Source organism: Micropterus salmoides, unplaced genomic scaffold (assembly GCF_014851395.1).
Source record: "Micropterus salmoides isolate LMB-PRFRI ecotype aquatic unplaced genomic scaffold, ASM1485139v1 Ms_hic_scaffold_3, whole genome shotgun sequence".
Lineage (NCBI taxonomy): Eukaryota > Metazoa > Chordata > Actinopteri > Centrarchiformes > Centrarchidae > Micropterus > Micropterus salmoides.
Genome location: NW_024042261.1, coordinates 27,421,725 through 27,442,691, shown reverse-complemented (window position 1 = coordinate 27,442,691; position 20,967 = coordinate 27,421,725). Strand labels below are relative to the sequence as shown.

The 20,967-nt window shown below is 40.3% G+C and overlaps 1 protein-coding gene across 1 annotated transcript in view; it reads left to right on the top strand.

The window, feature by feature from the left end:
• The window catches only part of LOC119883183 (roundabout homolog 2-like), a 93,393-nt gene that overhangs the window by 45,820 nt on the left and 26,606 nt on the right, over positions 1–20,967 (top strand). Inside the window, exon 6 of the mRNA XM_038693744.1 lies at positions 1,151–1,278. Coding sequence (XP_038549672.1) covers positions 1,151–1,278 — 128 coding nt within the window. The remainder of the gene's footprint in view (positions 1–1,150; positions 1,279–20,967) is intronic.

Here is a 20,967-nt window from a genome sequence, read left to right as displayed (position 1 = left end):
GTTTGCCAGTTTCCTGCCTTTATGGTAAGCTAACCATCTCGCTTCAGCCTCATATTTACTGTAGGCTTCAGACATGAGAGTGGTATTGACCCAAAATGTTGAACTTTAACGGCAGTAGTGAGGTCGGATATGTTGGTCACCATTTTACAGATGACTTAATGGACATAAATGGTGACTGCCTTTACAATTATATCATTGTGGTAACACCCTTGTCATAATGCCTCTTGTTCATATATCTGAAAACAAGCACATTGAGAGGATGTCAATTATTGTATTTGCATGTGCATGACAGCTCCATTTCCTGGCAACGTCCACGTTAGACTGTGCTCATGTGTATGTGAAGGTCTGGCTGTTCATCTGCAGTTATATAAAGGGCAGTATGCAGGGACTTATAATTACCTAATGATGCTATAAGGATTTTTATTTTATTTTTTATTTTTTTAAAGTGCTAGTCATATGTTTGTCAGCATAAATGTGCCCACATAGAGAGGATCAGGTAAGGTAGAGAACGATTATAACCTTACGGTTAAATTCTGCTACAACAGTCAAACACCAGTGACTCACTTTGAGAACAGGTAATTGTTGTTTTTCATGTTTGCAAAGAGCTAAATTATATACTCTCTTTCATCTTTGTCTTTTATCTTTTATCTTTAATTTTTTTTCATCTTTTGCTTCTATGGTTTATGAGCCTATGAAATAAAGTAACTGATACTGTTTTGATTCATTGTATCCCTAGATGAAGGCTGCTGAATTAGCTTTTTGTAGTCTGGTTGTATTTGGTAATAAATAATTATGCTCTGCAGAGTCCATCTTAACTTCATATTTAATCTACTGTTAATAGATAAATGCTGTTTTTCCTAAATAAAGTGAAAACTCCTTCAATGTATTAAGATTATCTCACTTGTTTGTAATTGTTTTTCAACTGTTTCAAGAATTTTCCTGGCTCCAGTGACTATCTATGGCAGATAAGCCACATTGTTCCACTCGTTTCAAGATAATATCACTTGATTGGTACAGGTTGATTGACAAGTACAAGGAATGACATTATCATCTACCACTGGCAGATTTTCTTCGCTTTCTGTAGATTAGTATGCTCATTTTTTTGCTTCTCTCTTAGATCTTTCATTATCTTTAATTTTTTCATTTCCAGGTTTGAAATCCGCAATGGCAACAGCCTCCGTTTGTTCCGCGTGAAAGAGCAGGATGAAGGGACATATACCTGTACATCTGAGAACAGTGTGGGCAAGACAGAGGCCTCAGCCATGTTGCAGGTCCATGGTAAGAAACACCTCATGTATATTGCATATCTCACACACACACACACACACACACACACACACACACACACATATATATATATATATATATATATATATATATATATATATATATATATATATATATATATATATATATATATATATATATATATACACACACACTTAGGCAAGCATATAAAAGCTCTCATACCTAGTGCCATACATACATACAGCCACATGGCAACAGTATCATGCAAATTCCCATTTCCTGTCCAGTGCTCTGTGTTTTTATACTAGGGTATCTTTGTGAGTCCCTGTCCAGTGGTGCTGCCAGGAGCTTATGCTAAACCGTATGGATTACGCCATTTGACAGATGTTTAGTAGATGTGTGCTGTAATTCAGTGCCAGATAGCAGTCCCAGTATTAATAAGACATGAGTCTCTACCTCTCTTTTCCTGTCTCTTTATCTCCCTTCTCTCGCCTCCACGCTCTTTGTCGCCCATTTTCTTTCTCTCTGTGTGTCTTGGTTTAAATAGTCTCAGACGACTTCATCCACTAATGCTTTTATCAGTGTAAATGAAATCCAAACCGAGCAGTGTTCCATTCTCTGTGCGCCTTTTTTTTTTTTCTTTCTTTTTTCCTTTTTGGCTCTTCTCCCGCCATCACTGGTTTTGTTTTGTAGCTCAGTTTTTCATCCATCTCATTAATTTTCCATCTCTCTCCATCATGTTTCAAACCCTATCATCATTCCAGTTGGCCCGTTCAGTAAGTTCACTTTCCATCTAATTCTTCTATAAAAAAAGACATGTGTTATGCTAATTTATTGTGTGCTCTCTTCTCTATGCTATTCTTAATGGTTTTTAAATCAATAAACAGTGCCTAATGGTGTAAATACGTTCTTCCATTAGGCACTGAGTTGTTGTCAACATGCCTGTTGCTGCAGTCAGGCATTAAGTAAGCCTCCGACACAGTGACTTAATGTATAGCAGATTAAGGACTTCTATCAAGCACACATCTGCTGTGTAGAGGGGAGTGTGCAGGATACTGTGACTCCATGTAAATCCCTGTCTCATTTGCAGCTACAAGGTTTTTAATTACAACTCAGTGGGAATCTTAGTCTTCGCTCTGAAATAAAGACATGGTTTGACATCAGGCTACATTACTAACTGTTTAAACTATTATTGTATAGTTGATTATATTGTATAATTATACAGTAATGATTTAGCTTTTAGGACTATTAATGTTAATAATTTTGCATTGAGACATACATGTCCTTTTACATGGTGAATAATAAAACAGGGGGACTCCAGCCATTTAGAATTGCTCTTTACATTAGAGTGCCCCTTGAGAGACAGGGTAAAAGATGATTTTAAAAAATGGTCAGAATCATTGCTTCAAAGGCCTTTGTATGGATCAAACATCATGAATCCTACATTTCCCATAATGCAACTCTGTAGGATTTTTCATTTCAACCTCCATGCCCCTAGTTTGTAACACAATTTATGTTATAAATTTATAGTCTCAAGCTCATTACTGTTTTAAAATGCTGAATATAGATAGTATTATTACTAGTATTAGTTGTTATAGTAGCATCTCTTGTGTTAATTGTTTACTAATTTTAAGATTTTCTTCTATCTTTTGATCAAAAGATGGAAGAAAATCTCAAGTGTGTGTGTGTATGTAGTTCCCTCCAAAAGTATTGGAACGGTAAGGCAAATTCCTTTGTTTTGTTGTTCACTGAAGACATTTGGGTTTAAGATCAAAAGATCAGTATGATCAGATGATGTAACTGATGATGGTAGCAGCAGAATGAATTCAGAAGAGTACAAAAAACATTTTGTCTGACAATTTATGGAGAAATGCATTGAAGCTAATCGGGAGGAAGTTTATCATGCAACAGGACAGTGACCCAAAGCACACTGCCAACAAAACAAAGGACTTCATCAGGGGGGAAAAGTAGAAGGTTTTAGACTGGCCAAGTCAGCCGCCTGACCTTAACCCAATAGAGCATGCATTTCACCTCCTTAAGAGGAGACTGAAGGGAGAAACACCCCGAAACAAACAAGAACTGAAAGAAGCTGCGGTAAAAGCCTGGAATAGTATCACAAATGAAGAATGCAACAGTTTGGTGATGTCGATGGGTCACAGGCTTGAGGCAGTTATTGCAAGCAAGGGTTATGCCACCAAATATTAAATGTTATTTATTTAAGGATTATTTGTTACTTTACTTTTACTCACCTAAGAATGCTGTGGTCTAATACAAACGATGATATGTCGTTGTTTAACACATCTAGATAATACCAGGAAATAAAAGCTGAAATACTGAACTTGTGTCCAAGCATTCCAGTATCCATGTATGTGGCATTGAGTCATAGGCTTTCTTGTAGTCAATCCAGGTGGTGCACAGATTGGTCTGCCTGGTCTTGCAGTCTCGTATTACTGCCCATTCCCTTCTGGGCCCTGTCCATGTATTGAGCCATGTGCCTACTTATCTTAGCCACTATGATGCCTGACGGGAGCTTCCATGTTGTGTAGAGGCAGGTTATTGGCTGGTAGTTGGATCGGATTGTTCCCTTCTGGGGGTCCTTCATGATCAGGACTGTCCGTCCTTGGGTTAACCATTCTGGGTGGGTCCCATCCATCAGCAGTTGGTTCATTTGTGTTGCCAGACGTTCATAAAGTGCAGTTAGTTTCTTCAGCCAGTAGGTGTGGATCATGTCAGGGCCTGGTGCTGTCCAGCTCTTCATACCTGCCACTCTTTCTTTGATGTCTGCCGTTGTAATGGTTGCTGGATCTTGTTCTGGGACATTGCTGTGATCTGTTCTTAGATCCACTAGCCACTGAGCATTGGTGTTGTGGGATGCCTCTTTCTCCCATATGTTCTTCCAGTACTGTTCACTCTCAGCCCTGGGTGGATCTGATCTTGTGTTATTACCCTGCCACTGAGAGTACACTTTGGATGGTTCGGTGGAGAACATCCGGTTTATCCTCCTGGCTTCTGCTTCTCCCTTGTATCTCTTTAGGCGGGTAGCCAGAGCGGTAAGTTTTTGTTTGGCAGTCTCCAGAGCCTCAGATATCGACAGCTTGTTGTATTTCTTAAGTAGCCCTTTCCATGCACCTTTCTGTAGCTCTGACAGCTGACTAACCTCTCTTCGTGTTGCCTTGATCTTGGCCTCTAGCCTTCTCCTCCATGGGGGGAGCTCTTTGTGCCTTGTGGTGTTCATCTTATAGCCAAGCATCTCTAGGATAACTGTTGTTGTGGCATACATCAGCTCATTGGTCTCAGTTAAGGCTTTAGTAGGGATAGTATGTAGTGCTGCATTCACATCTTCTAGCAGACTTTCAGAGGGTACGTTGTCACTTAGCCTTGGCAATCTTGGTCGTTGTACTTGAGGCTCCAGCTTGGTTATGATCTTCGTAGGTCAGTTGCCCTTATGTTGAGTAATTCTGTGCCATAAGGGTTTGTTGTTATTGGGTATAAGATGCAGGCAGGAAGTGCGTACATGGAACACCATAACCAGGTAGCTGACCGAGCTAAGATCCTGTGGGACTTCAAGATCCAGACTGACAAACTGGTGATGGCTAACCAAGCAGACATCGTGTTGATCGACAAACAGCAGAAGAAGGCTGCAGTGATTCAATTTATTTATATAGCGCCAAATCACAACAACAGTTATCTCACAGCGCTAGTCATAAAAGAGCAGGTCTAGACCATACTCTGTGATGATATTTACAGAAGCCCAACAGTTCCCACCAAGAGCAAGCACTAGGTGACAGAGGCAAGGAAAAACTTCCTTTTAAGAGGCAGAAACCTCGAGCAGAACCATGGCTCAGGGTGGGCGGCAGAGAGAGAGAGAGAGAGAGAGAGAGAGAGAGAGAGAGAGAGAGAGAGAGAGAGAGATGTTGCTATAGACTAAATGAAAAATGGTACAGATATTTATAATAGTGTTAATGGTAACCATCGTAATGTTAATGATTATAATAACAATAAGACTTGCAACAATAGTCGTTGCAGCAGAGGGTGTCGAGCAGGAACACAGGGGCAGCAGGTGACCCGCAGCCACAGATCCAGACTCCACAGCTCCAGAGCCAGAAAACCTGCAGGAAGTGATAGGAGAGAGGAGAGGGATGAGAAAGCACAAGACTACCAGAAAGGGGAGAAGTTGTGTTAGTAACATGCAATAATGGGATGAGGTTGCATACAGAGGGAGAGAAAGTAGAGGAGAGAGGAGCTCAGTGCATCATGGGAAATCCCCCGGCAGTCTAGGCCTATAGCAGCATAACTAAGGGATGGTTCAGGACTCACCTGAGCCAGCCCTAACTATAAGCTTTATCAAAGAGGAAAGTCTTAAGCCTACTCTTAAATGTGGAGATGGTGTCTGCCTCCTGAACCCAAACTGGAACCTGGTTCCACAGGAGAGGAGCTTGATAGCTGAACGCTCTGGCTCCTAGTCTACTTTTGGAGACTCTAGGAACCACAAGTAACCCTGCATTCTGGGAGCGCAGTGCTCTGGTGGGGTAGTAAGGTACTATGAGCTCTTTAAGATAAGATGGTGCCTGACCATTAAGAGCTTTGTAGGTAAGAAGAATGATTTTAAATTCTATTCTGGATTTTACTGGAAGCCAATGCAAAGAAGCTAAAACAGGAGAAATGTGATCTCTTTTCCTGGTTCCTGTCAGAACACGTGCTGCAGCATTCTGGATCAGCTGAAGAGTCTTAATGGACTTTTTCGAGCAGCCTGATAATAAGGAATTGCAGTAATCCAGCCTAGAAGTAACAAATGCATGGACTAGTTTTTCTGCATCATTTTTAGACAGGATGTTCCTGATTTTCGCAATATTACGTAGGTGAAAAAAGGCGGTCCTTGAAATTTGCTTAATGTGAGACTTAAACGACATGTCCTGATCAAAGATAACTCCAAGATTCCTACAGTGGTGCTGGAGGCCAAGGCGATGCCATCCAGGGAAACTATATCTTTAGATAATGCGTCACGGAGGTGCTTAGGCCCCAGAGCAATAACTTCAGTTTTATCTGAGTTTAACATGAGAAAATTACAGGTCATCCAGGTTTTAACATCCTGAAGGCACATTTGAAGTTTAGCTAACTGATGAGTTTCATCTGGCTTGATCGATAGATATAACTGAGTATCATCTGCATAACAATGAAAGCTTATGGAATGTTTCCTGATAATATTGCCTAAAGGAAGCATATATAAAGTGAAGAGGATTGGTCCAAGGACAGATCCTTGAGGAACTCCATGAGTAACTTTGCCGTGCATGGAGGACTCATCGTTAACACATACAAACTGAAATCGATCTGATAAATAGGACTTAAACCAGCTTAGAGCGGTTCCTTTAATGCCAATGAAATATTCCAGTCTCTGCAATAGGATCTGATGGTCAATGGTATCAAATGCAGCACTAAGATCTAATAAGTCTGATGCAATAAGGAGGTCGTTAGTAATTTTCACCAGTGCTGTCTCTGTGCTATGATGAGCTCTAAATCCTGACTGAAAATCCTCAAATAAACTATTGCTCTGTAGAAAGTCACACAGCTGTTTAGCAACTGCTTTCTCCAGAACCTTAGAGAGAAATGGAAGGTTAGATATAGGTCTATAGTTGGCTAAAACATCCGGATCAAGTTTGGGCTTTTTCAGAAGAGGTTTAATTACAGCTACTTTAAAGTACTGTGGTACATAGCCTGTTGATAAAGATAGATTGATCATATCTAGTATAGAGGTGCTGACTAAGGGTAAAACATCTTTAAGCAGCCTAGTCTGGATGGGGTCCAAGAGGCAGGTTGATGGTTTAGATGAAGAAATTATTGAAGTTAGTTGGTAAAGATTGAGGGAAGCAAAACAGTCTAAACATGTATCTGGTTCTACAGCTGTTTCTAAGGTTCCTGAGTTAAGAGATAAGTCGGTGCCAATTGAGGGCAGGTCTTGGTGAATTTTGTCTCTAATAGCTAGAATTTTATCATTAAAGAAGCTCATGAAATCGTAACTACTGAGAGCTATGGGAATACTTGGCTCAATAGAGCTGTGACTCTCTGTCAGCCTGCTACAGTGCTGAAAAGAAACCTGGGGTTGTTCCTATTTTCCTCTATTAATGACGAGTAGTACGCTGCTCTGGCATTACGGAGGGCCTTCCTATAAGTTTTAAGACTATCTTGCCAAATTAAACGAGAATTTTCCACTTTGGTGGAACGCCAATTCCTCTCAAGTTTCCGTGATATTTGCTTTAATTTGCGAGTTCAGTATTATACCATGGAGCTAACCGTCTTTGTTTTAGTATTTTCTTTTTTAGAGGGGCTACAGAGTCGAGTGTCATTCGCAGCGAGCCTGCAGCACTATCAACAAGATGATCAATTTGGGAGGGACTGAAACTAGCATAGGAGTCCTCCGTTACTTTGTGACTAGATAATGTATTTAGAGCTGATGGAATCCCATCCTTAAATTTAGCTATAGCACTATCAGACAGACATCTTGTATAGAAATTTTTGCCCAATGGCGAGTAGTTCAGCAATACAAACTCAAAAGTTATCAAACAGTGGTCGGACAAAGAGGGATTCTGTGGGAACACCACTAAATGTTTAATTTCAATACCATACACCAAAACAAGGTCGAGGGTGTGGTTAAAACAGTGAGTCGGTTCATGAACACTCTGAGAGAAGCCAATGGAATCTAACAGAGAGATAAACGCAGTACTAAAGCTGTCATTCTCAACATCCACATGAATATTAAAATCCCCTACAATAATAACTTTGTCCGTTTTAAGGACTAAAGTTGACAAAAACTCTGCAAATTCAGATAAGAATTCAGAATACGGGCCAGGTGCTCGGTACACTATAACAAAAGAATTGGTTGCAGTGATTTCCAACTTGGGTGCGAAAGACTAAGAACAAGGCTTTCAAATGAGTTATAGTTTAGTTTAGGTTTAGAGCTGATTAGTAGGCTAGAGTCGAAGATAGCTGCAACTCCACCTCCTCGGCCTGTGCCTCGAGGAATGTGAGTATTAATATGACTGGGAGGGGTGGATTCATTTAGGCTAACATATTCTCCATCACCCAGCCAGGTTTCAGTAAGACCAAATAAATCAATATCATAATCTGATATTAGTTCATTTACTAGTACACCTTTAGAAGAGAGAGATCTGATGTTTAAGAGTCCACATTTAACTCTCCTATTCGTTTGCACTATTGCTCTTGTGGTTTTAATTTTTATGAGGTTTTTATGCAAGGCTCCTCTTCTGTTTACCTTTTTAAATAATTTCGATGGTCGGGGGGCAGACACCGTCACTATAGGATTTTCACTAAGTAACTCCTGAAATGGAGGAGCAGAGAAGTGTGTTAGACTGCGACTCTGTGTAGGGTTTTGGGTGGGTAACTGCTGAAAAAGAAGGGCAGAGAAGTGTGTTAAACTGCGACTCTGCCTCCTGGTCTCAACTCTGGGTTGTAATGGATTTGGTCCACTAATAAACTTGGCCAGATTTCTAGAAATGAGAGCTGCTCCTTCCCAAGTGGGATGGATGCCGTCTCTCCGTATCAGACCAGGTCTTTCCCAGAAAGTCTGCCAATGATCAACAAAGCCCACATCGTTTGCTGGACACTACCTTGACAACCAGCGGCGGAATGACGACATGCGGCTATACATATCATCACTGGTCAGATTTGGCAGGGGTCCAGAGAAAACTACGGTGTCCGACATTGTTTTTGCATATGTACACACCGACTCAACAGTGATAGATGTGGCAATCCCAAGCGACAGCGACATCAAGAAGAAGGAACACAATATGCTTGAGAAATACCAAGGGCTGAAAGAGGAGCTAGAAAAGATGTAGAAAGTAAGGGCAACAGTGGTGCCAGTGGTAATCGGAGCACTGGGGGCTGTGACCCCGAAACTGGGAGAGTGGCTACAGCAAATTCCAGGTAAAACATCAGAGGTCTCTGTCCAGAAGAGTGCAGTCCTAGGAACAGCTAAGATACTGCGCAGAACCCTCAAACTCCCAGGCCTCTGGTAGAGGACCCGAGCTTGAGGATGACCACCCCGCAAGGGGTGAGAGGGGGAATTTCTTACCCAAATCACACCTTGTTAGACAGATATTTCATTTAGGGTACATGATCCAGACGAACCTATCAAGAAATAAAATAAAATAATAAAATGCTATAAGACAAAGCGTATGAGACTAACACATGAGATTTGTTTAGACATTAGAGCAATGTCTCATGTCTAAATTCACAGAAATCAAAACACTGATAATGAAAATAAGACGTCTTCTGTTTTTGTGAACATGCTCATAGTAAGAGCATTAAAACAAACATGACACAGATGACTCAGATCTCTTGTGTATTGAGCCAAATATGTGTTTGCGTGCTTGTGTGTGTGTAACTGCATATGCACTGCACAGAGATTTGTGATGAGGATGAATCCAGGCCGGAGAAACTTGTCATCCGACAGGCAGCATGAGCCAATTATTCAGATGGGAGGTAGAAGGCGGTGGTCAGTGTAAATCTACAGAGGGTGTGATTATGTAGCTAACGCAATGATCTGACCCGAGCTGGAAATTGGCAGCTCTGCCCAGACCTTTCCTGAAATAACTTAGTAAATGTCAAAAATCAGAACAGCTTGTACTGTGATGATTTGTTATTTTCAGAGGACATGGAGGTGATGTCTCATTAAAGATGAGAGGGCGATAGATGGATCAAAACACTCGGGAGGTTAAGAGACATCTCTTAATTCCTCCTTGCTGATGAGTGCTTTATTGAAACAGAAGTGGTGGAAAGTACTAATTTAGAGCTGTACTTCACTTTATCAGCAATCACTGCATGTTTTATACCATTACATTTATCTTACAGCTACAGTTGCTAGTTTTTATTTTGATCTTATAAAATTCAATGCATTGTTATATATATGTAACTAGTTATTCTCAATGCTTTTGACTTGTGAATGCAGCATTTAGTTTAGGCCTCTTGTCACATTTCAGATGTCTGTGAGAGTGATTCCCCTTCTAAACTTCAATGGAATTCAGAAAGCAGGAATTTGACACATTTTCATGCTGAAATAAGGCTTTTAATGGCCGGTCACACTCATTTTCCTCTTCCAGTACCACCTCAGATTGCCTCGAAGCCCCCGAGACCAGATTGCCACCCAGGGGAGGAGCATCACCTTCCAATGCGGCACTACAGGAAACCCTCCACCTGCCATCTTCTGGCAGAAAGAGGGCAGCCAGGTAAGAGGCAGGGAACAAGAGATCCTCCAGTATTGCAGCAACAGCAAAATCCAGTACAGTAAATTCCTTTTTACAAAATCAGTGGATGAGTACGTATGGATACATTTACTTTCCACCAAGCCTCAGGTTGTTACTTATGTGTGAGTGCGGATTTTTCTAAACCTTACTTATCCTGAATTGTTCATCATATATCAGCAAGTAAGGTTTCACACATTCTTTGTTCTAAAGGCGAGAAAGACTCCCCGCAACATGAACAGGTTTTGTCTGATTTAATCATATTTTTGCAGACACTTTTTTTAGGTTGCCCACACTCTTCAAGACACATTTTTTTTAAGCAAGAGGCGAACAGCACGTTTGTATTTGGCTCAAAGATATGAGTAGAGACAAAGTGTTGGAAAGCTTTGCGGTATTGCGTTGGTGAGAAATGTGTCTCCTGCTTGGGACCGCAGTGTAGGAGAGTAGTGGGGGGTGAAGAAGTACAAAAGAAGGAGGGAGAGGTGGCAGGAAGTACACCAGGTGTGGAAACTGCTTCTTCAGGGCAAACCTGCAGACAAACATTGTCCTCCTTCCATATTGTACGCAACTATAAATACCCTGTTGCTCAACAGCAGCTGGGATCACTGACATGGAGGAGCAGCTTCAGATGTTTTTAGAAGCTAGTCGGAGAGCAAACAGGAAGTTCGGCTACAGATTTTGTGAATAAGCTTCAGTCTGGAGGATGGTTGAGACATGGCTTGGCTGTTTTGTAGAGCTTTTTGCTGTATTTGGGGGATTATTTGTAGCCTTATAACCTTGGTCCCTCCACTAAAGTCTAAGCCTCTTAGAGGAATGAAATGGATGGATTGACTGGATTGACATGCATCCCCTCCCCCTTGTTCACATCCATCTCACTTGCAGAAAAACAGAATGGGACAGTAATGAAACATCTGTTAGTGGGCATCATCCCAAAAAACACGAAAACAAATGATTGCTTACAGTTTTGAACTTTGTTTTAGCCATTGTCGCTGCCATGTTGTTCTGTCGGCTCTTTGGTCTGATATATCTATATTTATAACTATTGGATGAATTGACTTGAATTGAATTGAATTTGTAAAGACAATAACTGTTCCGAGGTGATGATGGTTCGTATTGACTTTGGTGATCCCCTAGTTTTCTTCTAGCGCCATGAGGTTGACACTTGTGGTTTAGCATGCTAACACGCTAAACTAAGATGATGAACTTGGTAAACATTTAACCTGGTAAATATCATAATTAGCATTGACACTGTGAGCATGTTAGCATGCTGACGTTGGTGTTTCATTTAGCTCTGTATACTTCTGTATAGTGTGAAGAACTGAAACATTTAATCAATTAGTTGATCAATAGAAAGTTAATCTACATTTTTTTATTATCGATTATTGTTTGCAAGCTTTCGAATGTTAATATTTGCTGTTTTTCTTCGTCTTCGATGCTGTTAAATTGACTTTGGGTGTCTGTGAGGGATTTTTTCTTTTACTATTTTTTACCTGGAGATATTGACAGTAAATAAATAGACAGAGAAAATAATATACAGATTAACAACAAAACAACATATCCAACTAAATCTTTGATAACTAATTCATTGTTTAAGTCATTTATCACCACAAAAAAGGAGGATTTTGCTTTTCATTGTCTTATATCAGTGCAGAGTTAATATCTTTGGGGTTTGGATTATAGTTTAGACAAAACAAGCAGCTTTGAAGATGTCACCTTGGGCTCTGGGAATTTTTCACAATTTACAGCTATAAACTAAAGGATCAATTGATTAACTGACAGCCTTAGACTCCATTTTCTGTCCTGCTGTCTGTTTGTGAGTTTAGATGTTGTTGTTTCCCGGCCAACCACCATCACAGTCTGGTCGTTACTCTGTCTCCATGAGCGGAGAACTGACCATTACTGATGTTCATCCCGAGGACTCTGGTTTCTACATCTGCCAGGCCATCAGTGTAGCAGGAAGCGTGCTGACCAAGGCGCTGCTGGAGGTAGAGGGAGGTGAGACTTCAGTCCACGCAGTCACGTTTCAACCCGGGGGAGGTTTATTCTTTATTATGCAGCCGCATCAGCTAATGAGGAGAAAACATATTAATTACCAAGTAGGTGCATAACAATAAGGCCCATAAAGAACGAGAAAGAACACAGTTAGAGACCCCATGCTGGAGGAGCAATGAATTTCAATGTTCTTTCTCAGGTAGCGTGTAAGCACCACAGTCTTTGCTCTCTATGCTTATGCTGTTTTTTTTCTGCCAACTAAGCATCTAAATAATTTTCACCCTTTGCACTGGCAAATTTACAGTCTTATTTTCTATAGGCACTTTTGAACAGCTTCCAAATAGTGTTTTTTCTTTACTGTATAGCTAATCAGAAGATAGATGACACCCCTAACATAATATTATGCCTCCTCACCCCTCAAACTGGTAGGTCCTTCGGGTCGTGTCCCGCCGATTATTCGTCAAGGCCCGGCCAATCAGACTGTGTCTCGGGGTGCGATGGCGCAGCTGCACTGCCGTGTAATCGGAGGGCCCTCAGCCAAGATTTCATGGGAGAAGGATGGAGAGAGACTTCAGGGAAATAAACCTCGACTGACCTTGATGGAGAACGGCACTTTGCAAATCACAGACATACAGGTTTGTGCACGTGTGTGTTATTTATTGGAAAGGGTATGAAAAGGATGAGATTTGAAAGGCATTTTCTCTTAAACTGCAAGAACAACTGGCCGATGGAAATTATAAAAAACTGCACAGAATACTGTAAACATTTCTGTCTGATCTCTGACCTTATTTCACTTTCTCGCAGCCCACGTGACAGCATGCTCTTTTTTCCTTTTCCATTATAATTTCCGTTTTGGTTTGTAAAATTATGGTGAGGCTGAGTTTCAAAGACCAATCTCTCTAAGGCAGTGCATATCTCTCCAGCGCAATTATGTGCTCATGCGGTGTGTAATTGTAATGTTAATGAAGGCGCTTGTTTGTAAATGCTAATGTGTTCTGCTTTGATGGAAGAGCAGTCAGTAGCCCCTTTGTGCAATATCCCCACCTGGAGGTCAGTGAGTGCACGCAGGACAGAGAAAAGGCAGCATCATTTCTGTTAATTGACTGGCGATAGATGATTAATCATCTAACCGCCTTTTAATTAAACCTCCTGCCCTGACTATGCTTATTCACTTCCCCCTCATCCTGTTTCTCCGGCTTTACTGCTCAGAAAACTTGGAGAATTATGGTTTGGTCCAGTGCACCACAGAGGCGGGTGAAATCTGCCATGGCAATGTGCTCAATGGAACAGAAGACATGCATTAGTGTGGCATCAAGGGGATGACAAGAGAAAAAAAAAGAGGGGAAATGGAGATGACGAGTTAGGGACTAAAAATATTTACCCTGCTGATGCTCCTACCCGCCATCAATATTTTAGCAGTAGTTGGGAGTCATCTAAAGAACTTCACCTGCCCGCACGCTGTGCTGTCTGTCAGCCAGAGGTCAACACTGTAGTGGATGATCTCATATGGTCTGATGATAGAGCCAGCAGACTGGCTCTCAGCCAGGACGGGGCTGGGGTGAACACCGACAGTGAAGCGGGCAGGCATATACAGTTCATAATGTAGGCAGGAGAGCAGGTAGAGTAGAGCGTGGTGTGGTGCTTCATGGTTTAAGCTTTTAGAGCTACTGAGGCCGAGTTGATGACTACTGAGTGAAAATGTTATGTTTTAGCCATGTATGGATTACACTTGAATTTAAGGATGATGGTAAACTACACAGCAGCGGTCAAAGAAATATTCAGGTCCTTTACATAAAGCTGCTATAATAAATATTTTTCAAATGTCTACCACCCAACTCTGCAGTTGCCTTCAGCTCTAATGACCTTTTTGATATTTCAATGTTTAGCTTATATGACCCACAATGTTCCTGTTTTGTTCCACTCTCATTGGCACCAAGCAGATATTTCAGTAAAAAAAACATCAGGCAGACAGCGTTACAGAGTAACTGGTGACCATAGTGGAGCAGTTAGCAGCCAAAGAGCCATATATGTCCCCTAAGGAATTGGTGGAGACCAAACACGGAGCAAAAAGAGAGTGAAAATTAGACTCCCATTCATCGGGTGGACAGAAACATGACTCCAAATGAATGCTGATTCAGACGAGCTTAGCAACAGGTTCGCCATATCCCCTTGAAGAGGTGAGAATACATCAGCGTTGCTTACACCCTGTTTCAGCTGACCGCAAGTTGCCAAAAATCAGTTACTGGGGGTTTAATGCTTTATTTTACAGGTCCCGAAGTTCCAAATAACTTCCTTTGTATGTAATTTGGTACTACTACTACTACTACTACTAATAATATAATGATAATGATAATGATAATAATAAAATATAAATTTGATTAATAAACAAATCCAAGACGTTTTCACCAAAGAACTGTGTGTTGATGTTGTTGAAATTATAAAGCGAAGAAGAAGACTGTCCTTTGCAATACTAATAATCAATTTCTTCTCTTCTTGAATAATTTATTCATTAATTTATTAATTTTCTTTTCTATTATGTGCTATATGTTTGCCTTTGGACCAATTTAAATGTTTTGCATTTTCAGCTGACCTACTATACTGTTACTAATTATATCTAGTAATTATACCTGTCAGATAAATGTAGTGGAGTATAACATGCAGTATTTCCCTCTGAAATGTAGTAGAGTAGAAGTACAGAGTAACTCCAAATTGTATGTGGAGTAAATGTGCGATCTGCCAGATGGATTGAGTCTACATGATTTTGCTGTAGACATTCTTGATTTAAACATTCTTACAGATACCTAAATAGATGCTTAAAATATTAAAAAACTTGCTTGCAGCACTTGTTCTTTTTGCTTTTTTGGGGAGTGCCTGTCTCAAATGTTGACTGTTTAACAGGACACAGACTCTGGGATGTACACGTGCATGGTATCCAGCGCCACAGGGGAATCGAGCTGGAGTGGGATGTTGACTGTCAGAGGTACTCGCACCACTCACACTCTGTCTCTCTGTTACACTTCACACTCTGTCACTCTCACACTACACCTCCGTGCTCAGGAAACTACAGACTCCTACTGCCATTGTTCTTAAGAGCACAGTCTGTAGCCATTAAAGGACAAAATTCCACAATTTCAGCAGAATCAGTCTATTGTTGTGGTATAAAAAAATATATATATTTTTGTGTAACAGCAGATGGAGTTTCTTCAGTATCCAAAGTTTCTGAGTTCATCCAGCTTCCAGGGCCTCCGCAGAAGCCTGTTGTGACGGAGGTGACCAAAAACACTGTCACCCTCACATGGCAGTCCAACCCTCACGAAGGTGGGGCTGCTGTCACCTCCTACATCATCGAGGCCTTCAGGTATGCAGTGACACACGGATACAAGGTGGAAGTCCCACTCCCATTCCTGTAGTCTAGAAGGTTTTTGAGTACCATTTGGAGTAATTTTCATTGCATGCTGACAGTTTATAATGTGAAATGAAAAAATCTGAAAACATTATTCTCTGTCACAAGGCAATTAAAACGTGTCTTTAACATGGATCACAAGGATAAATACTCATACGCAAGGATAAGTCTTAAGTAAAAACATAATAATAATGCATTACATTTATATAGCGCTTTATCATGGAAACTCAAAGCACTTCACAGTGAAGTGGGAGGATTCACCTCAACTACCACCAACTACCAATCAACTACCACCTCAACTAACACCCACCTGGGTGATGCACGGCAACCATTTAGCACCATAACGCTCACCACACATCAGCTTGAGGCAGAGAGGGAGGGAAACATTGAGCCAATTACTACAGGGGATGATTAGATTGCCAGATGGCAAAAGCCAGGTTGGGAATTTTTGCCATGACACCGGGAACCCCCTACTCTTTGCAACAAGTGCCATGGGATCTTTAATGACCACAATGAGTCAGGACCTCGACGTCTCACCCGAAGGACGGATTCAATTAAAAATACACATATAGAGCTAATAATTAATATAACAGTATTGAAAGCAGCTGTATAGGAAGTAACAAAGTGCAAAAACAGTTATGTACATGTGTTTATCATGTTAATTATAGTTGGGGTGAATAATAATAATGATGATATTAATATCTTTTTTTACATAGCACCTTTTCTAACAAGGTTACAGGGTGCTGCACAAGTGAAAACAATAAAATTAAAAACAATAACCAAGAAGGAGCATGAGTAAGTATAAGTATAAACATCAGATAGAACAACCAGGTATAATCACACGATAAAAAAAGGGACATAAAAACACACTAAAGCACATAAAATAAAATTGGTTTGAATAAAAAGAGATCCACTGGCAGGCTTATTATAAAGATACTAAGGACCATGTTATGAATAGGTACATATGGACTGAAAAGGTCACCAGTTTTAGATGACGCAAGACAATTAGTGGCCTTCTAAGTTACACAATAACATTTTCAAATAATTTCTAAAAGTAACAAGTAAAAGTTCACACTTCCTATTATAAATTATATAAATCCTGATTTTTAGTCCAAATATGCATGAAACTCCAAAAACACCATATAAAATCTGTCATAAGATCTTCATAAGTGTCATAAGACCTCCATGCTTGCCTTTTGAGTAACTTTCTCAGGCTTCACGTACAACCGTTTTCACAGGCTATGTAATGCTATCAGACTAGTAAACTGTCTTTTACATGTGACATTGGTGGAATGCCCCTTTTTAATGTTAGTCTTAAAGCCACCTATCCAGCTGCAACATTTGTTTGTTTAGTTTGCTATACTTGATAGCTGTTAGAGAACGAACAATGGAAAAGAAAAATGACTCATTATTATAATTATTATGATGTACCCCTCCCCCTTCTGTAAGTTAAAGTTAAAATTCATCAAAGACAGTCTACAATTGAGTGGACTATTTAGGTGAATTTCCATCCCTAATTCAGGTCTCACTATCTCAAAAAGGATCTGTATTCACCCACTCACAGTTTCTGTTTCATTCTGTTAGTATTCTGACTGTTCCCAGATAATAAAGTCTTCATTTAGAAACATTAGACTTCAGAAATTACTCCCCTCTGCCTGAGGGAGACAGTCCTGTTAAGTGACGTTCCTGCAATGGAACCACAGCACTCACTGCATCAGTATTTAGCCGTGGCATCCTGAGGAGAGTCACAGCAGCTCTAACAACCAACCAGAGGCTTTAGCGAGACAGACAGTGAGTGAAAGAGGAGACAATTACTGCAGTGGTCAGCTCGGCAGCTCTGTCCTGCCCTGAGGCAATGGATCGAGGGGATGCTAGCCTAGTTGCAGAGTTCACTCATTACAGAAGCTGGAGATAGGGTGCAGAGCAAGTGTACAGACACACAAGTACAGATAGTTCCTTGTGGAAAGAGAGCTTAGTGTGGCAGACTTGCACGGAGAGCTGGTGATGAAGATCCACTCACTGTTGCACGCTCCACCACCAACAAATTGTTTGAAAATGTTTGTTTTCAGGCATCAGCATGAACAAAGAAAGAACGACCAAAAATTATGTTTTCTGTTATGGTATCCCATATTGTGCACAACACATGACAATGCTTCCATGTCATTTAAAAGAGAAGAAATCTTACGCTCCGTACCCACTTACAGATGCAGCTGACTCTTTTTTCCTTTTTTTGTTTTTTTAAATGGCAAAACTGTTACTCCGGAGAACATTTGGTGAGAAAGGTGGCAGAGGAGAAACCATTGATGACAGGAAAACACTGTGGCCTTCATTGTTGTAATTACCTTGCTATTTTCTCCTCTACCGAGTTGAAGGAAAATGTTAAATTGTGCTCAAGCTGTTTGATAGTCCCCATCCCTGCATAGCACTGGGCTGTTGTATCCTTGCTGGACCCATTCTGAAGCCATCATTATAACCTACTGCAATAAAAGGGATGAATCAAACTAGTCATTGTTCTGTCTGCAAGCTTTGAGAACAGCCATGGGTTTTTAGATGCACAGAATCTCATGGATCCAGAAGGAGTCGATCTATTCATTCAGTCATTTGTTCATTCATTCAATCATGTTTGTAAAGACACTTAACCCCTAGTCCCTGAGCAAGACACTTAACCCCTAGTTGCTCCAGAGGCTTGCGACCTCTGACATGTATAGCAATTAACTAAGTCGCTTTGGATAAGCGTCAGCTAAATGAATAAATGTAATGTAAATGTATCTCTAGATAACATGATAATGAAGCCGTGCTCTCAAGACAGGAGTTAATGATAAATGTTCACACAGAGGTCAGCACATTTGCCTGTTGAAACTGTACTTTATAGACAACTGTAGGTTTAATATTCAGCGCTCTGTCAAAGACAGCAAATCTCCCCCTGAAAAAGACCTTCACCTTCAAGTGTAACACTATCATCTGACTTTTTCCCAAATCCTTAAATAAATAAATCATGATAAATCTCCACTAATTTCATCTCACGATATTGATATAGTTGTATCATTATTACACAAAATGTTATTGATATTTTGAGATAATTAAATGTTTTCTGAGGACAACCTTTTTTCCCCCTCAGCCAATCAGTGGGTAGCACCTGGCAAACAGTGGCAGACCACGTGAAGCAGGAGAGGCACACGGTTGTCGGACTCTTCCCCAACACTGTTTATCTCTTTATTGTCCGAGCAGTCAACTCTTACGGCCTCAGTGACCCCAGCCCGATCTCTGAGCCTGTCAGGACGCAGGGTGAGTTATATAAGCAAAACTCATCCTTTACTGATTATGCTTTTACATAATATGAGTCCTACTGTACAATCTTGATTTCAGTTTATATTTTTTTATAGCAAAATTAGAGAGATGCAAGGCTGGCACCAAGATAATATGCTACATGGTTTAGAAAAAATTGCTTTGCATGTGCTGTCTCATAACTAATTGCTTTCTCAGTGTGATGCTCTTCTGCCCTGAGCAATGTTAAATTTCATCAAAAGATTTTCTTTTTTTCTTCTTACTGAATAGCTGCTAGTCAACTGGGGGTTATTTTTGGCCTGGACTGAATGGATTTCTTTGTTGTTTCAGATGGGAGTCCTACAGAACAGGGTGTGGACCACAGACAGGTGCAGAGAGAATTAGGAGAGGTGTCTGTCTACCTGCAGAAGCCTGTGGTTCTGTCTCCTACCAGCGCCAAGATTTCTTGGACTGTGAGTTGAATACTTGGCAGATGAAAAAGTCTACTTTTCAAAGTCGGCCTGCGATGTGCGGAGGACACGCTAATCTCTGAACATTAACTTCAAAAACTCCTCCAAACATTATGTGACACAAACAGATTAGCTTGAAGTTCAAACACAGTTGGTTCTGTTTTTGATTGATGTAAATGTGAAACTTTTTCTCTGTATTTTTTGTTTATCCCCAACCTTTGTCAGGTCGCCCTTCAGTCTCGCTACATTCAGGGTTATCGTATTTTTACGGACTATCGGCAGCTCCTGGTTGGTCCAGGATGTGGGGCCACGTCTGACCATAGCACTATTTTAGTAGATCTTCACAGCAATACAGAGTATGAGGTCAAGATACGCCCTTACTTCAATGAGTTACAGGGACATGACAGCCTTATGTTTTCTGCTGCGTACACCTGAGGAGGGTAAGAAATGCTACACTAATTTTGTTAGTTTCTGTAATTATCAAGTAAAGCTGAGTAAAGTATTTAAGTAACAGTTGATATTTTGGCCTTATAGAATTAGATGAGAATATGTGATGAAACAGTCTGGCCAATAACCCCGAAGTGGAACAACGAATTGTTTTTTATGTGGATCAAACAGTGAGATATGGTGGTAATTAATGACCTTTAGAGGTGCTGGTAGGTGTATTGTGTTACTTTGGACAGAGCCAGACTAGCCGTTCTCCTCTATTTCCAGTGTACGCTAATGTAGGTTACTGGCTCCTGGTTTTAGCTTCATGCTATGAAGATTGGTATCAATCATCTCATTTAACTCCACCAAATGTCAAAATATTCCTTTAAATGATGTCAACACTAACATTAGAGAACTTTTGGTTGGATTTTTTGTTAAAACACAATCAAGAGAACATTTTCATGTAGATTTTAATGAAATTAAATAAAATTAGACCAAAATAATGTACAAAAGTAGGTAACACCTTAGTTATTCCATAATTTCCTAAAAATTTCCTATAATTCTCTAAAAGGTTCCTTGAAATCTATTTGTTTTTTTGGAAAGTAATACAGAGACACTGTTCAATTGGTACACTTCAAATTAATTATTTGCTAGCGTAATTAGGAGAATATTTTTGTCAGTGCACACAGCAGTCAGCTGAGCATGCTTTTCTATTAATAAATATGAATGAATATTTACTTGGATTTAAACTGAGCTATTCTTTCAAGGACATTCCTATTTTCCAAATTATTGTATCAAATTACTAGTTCTTTCAAGGAAGCTCTGTGGACATTATTATCCGGAAATTGCGGACCTGGTAATTGAGCATTACCATAACACTGGTATCAGTTAATAATAATAATAATAA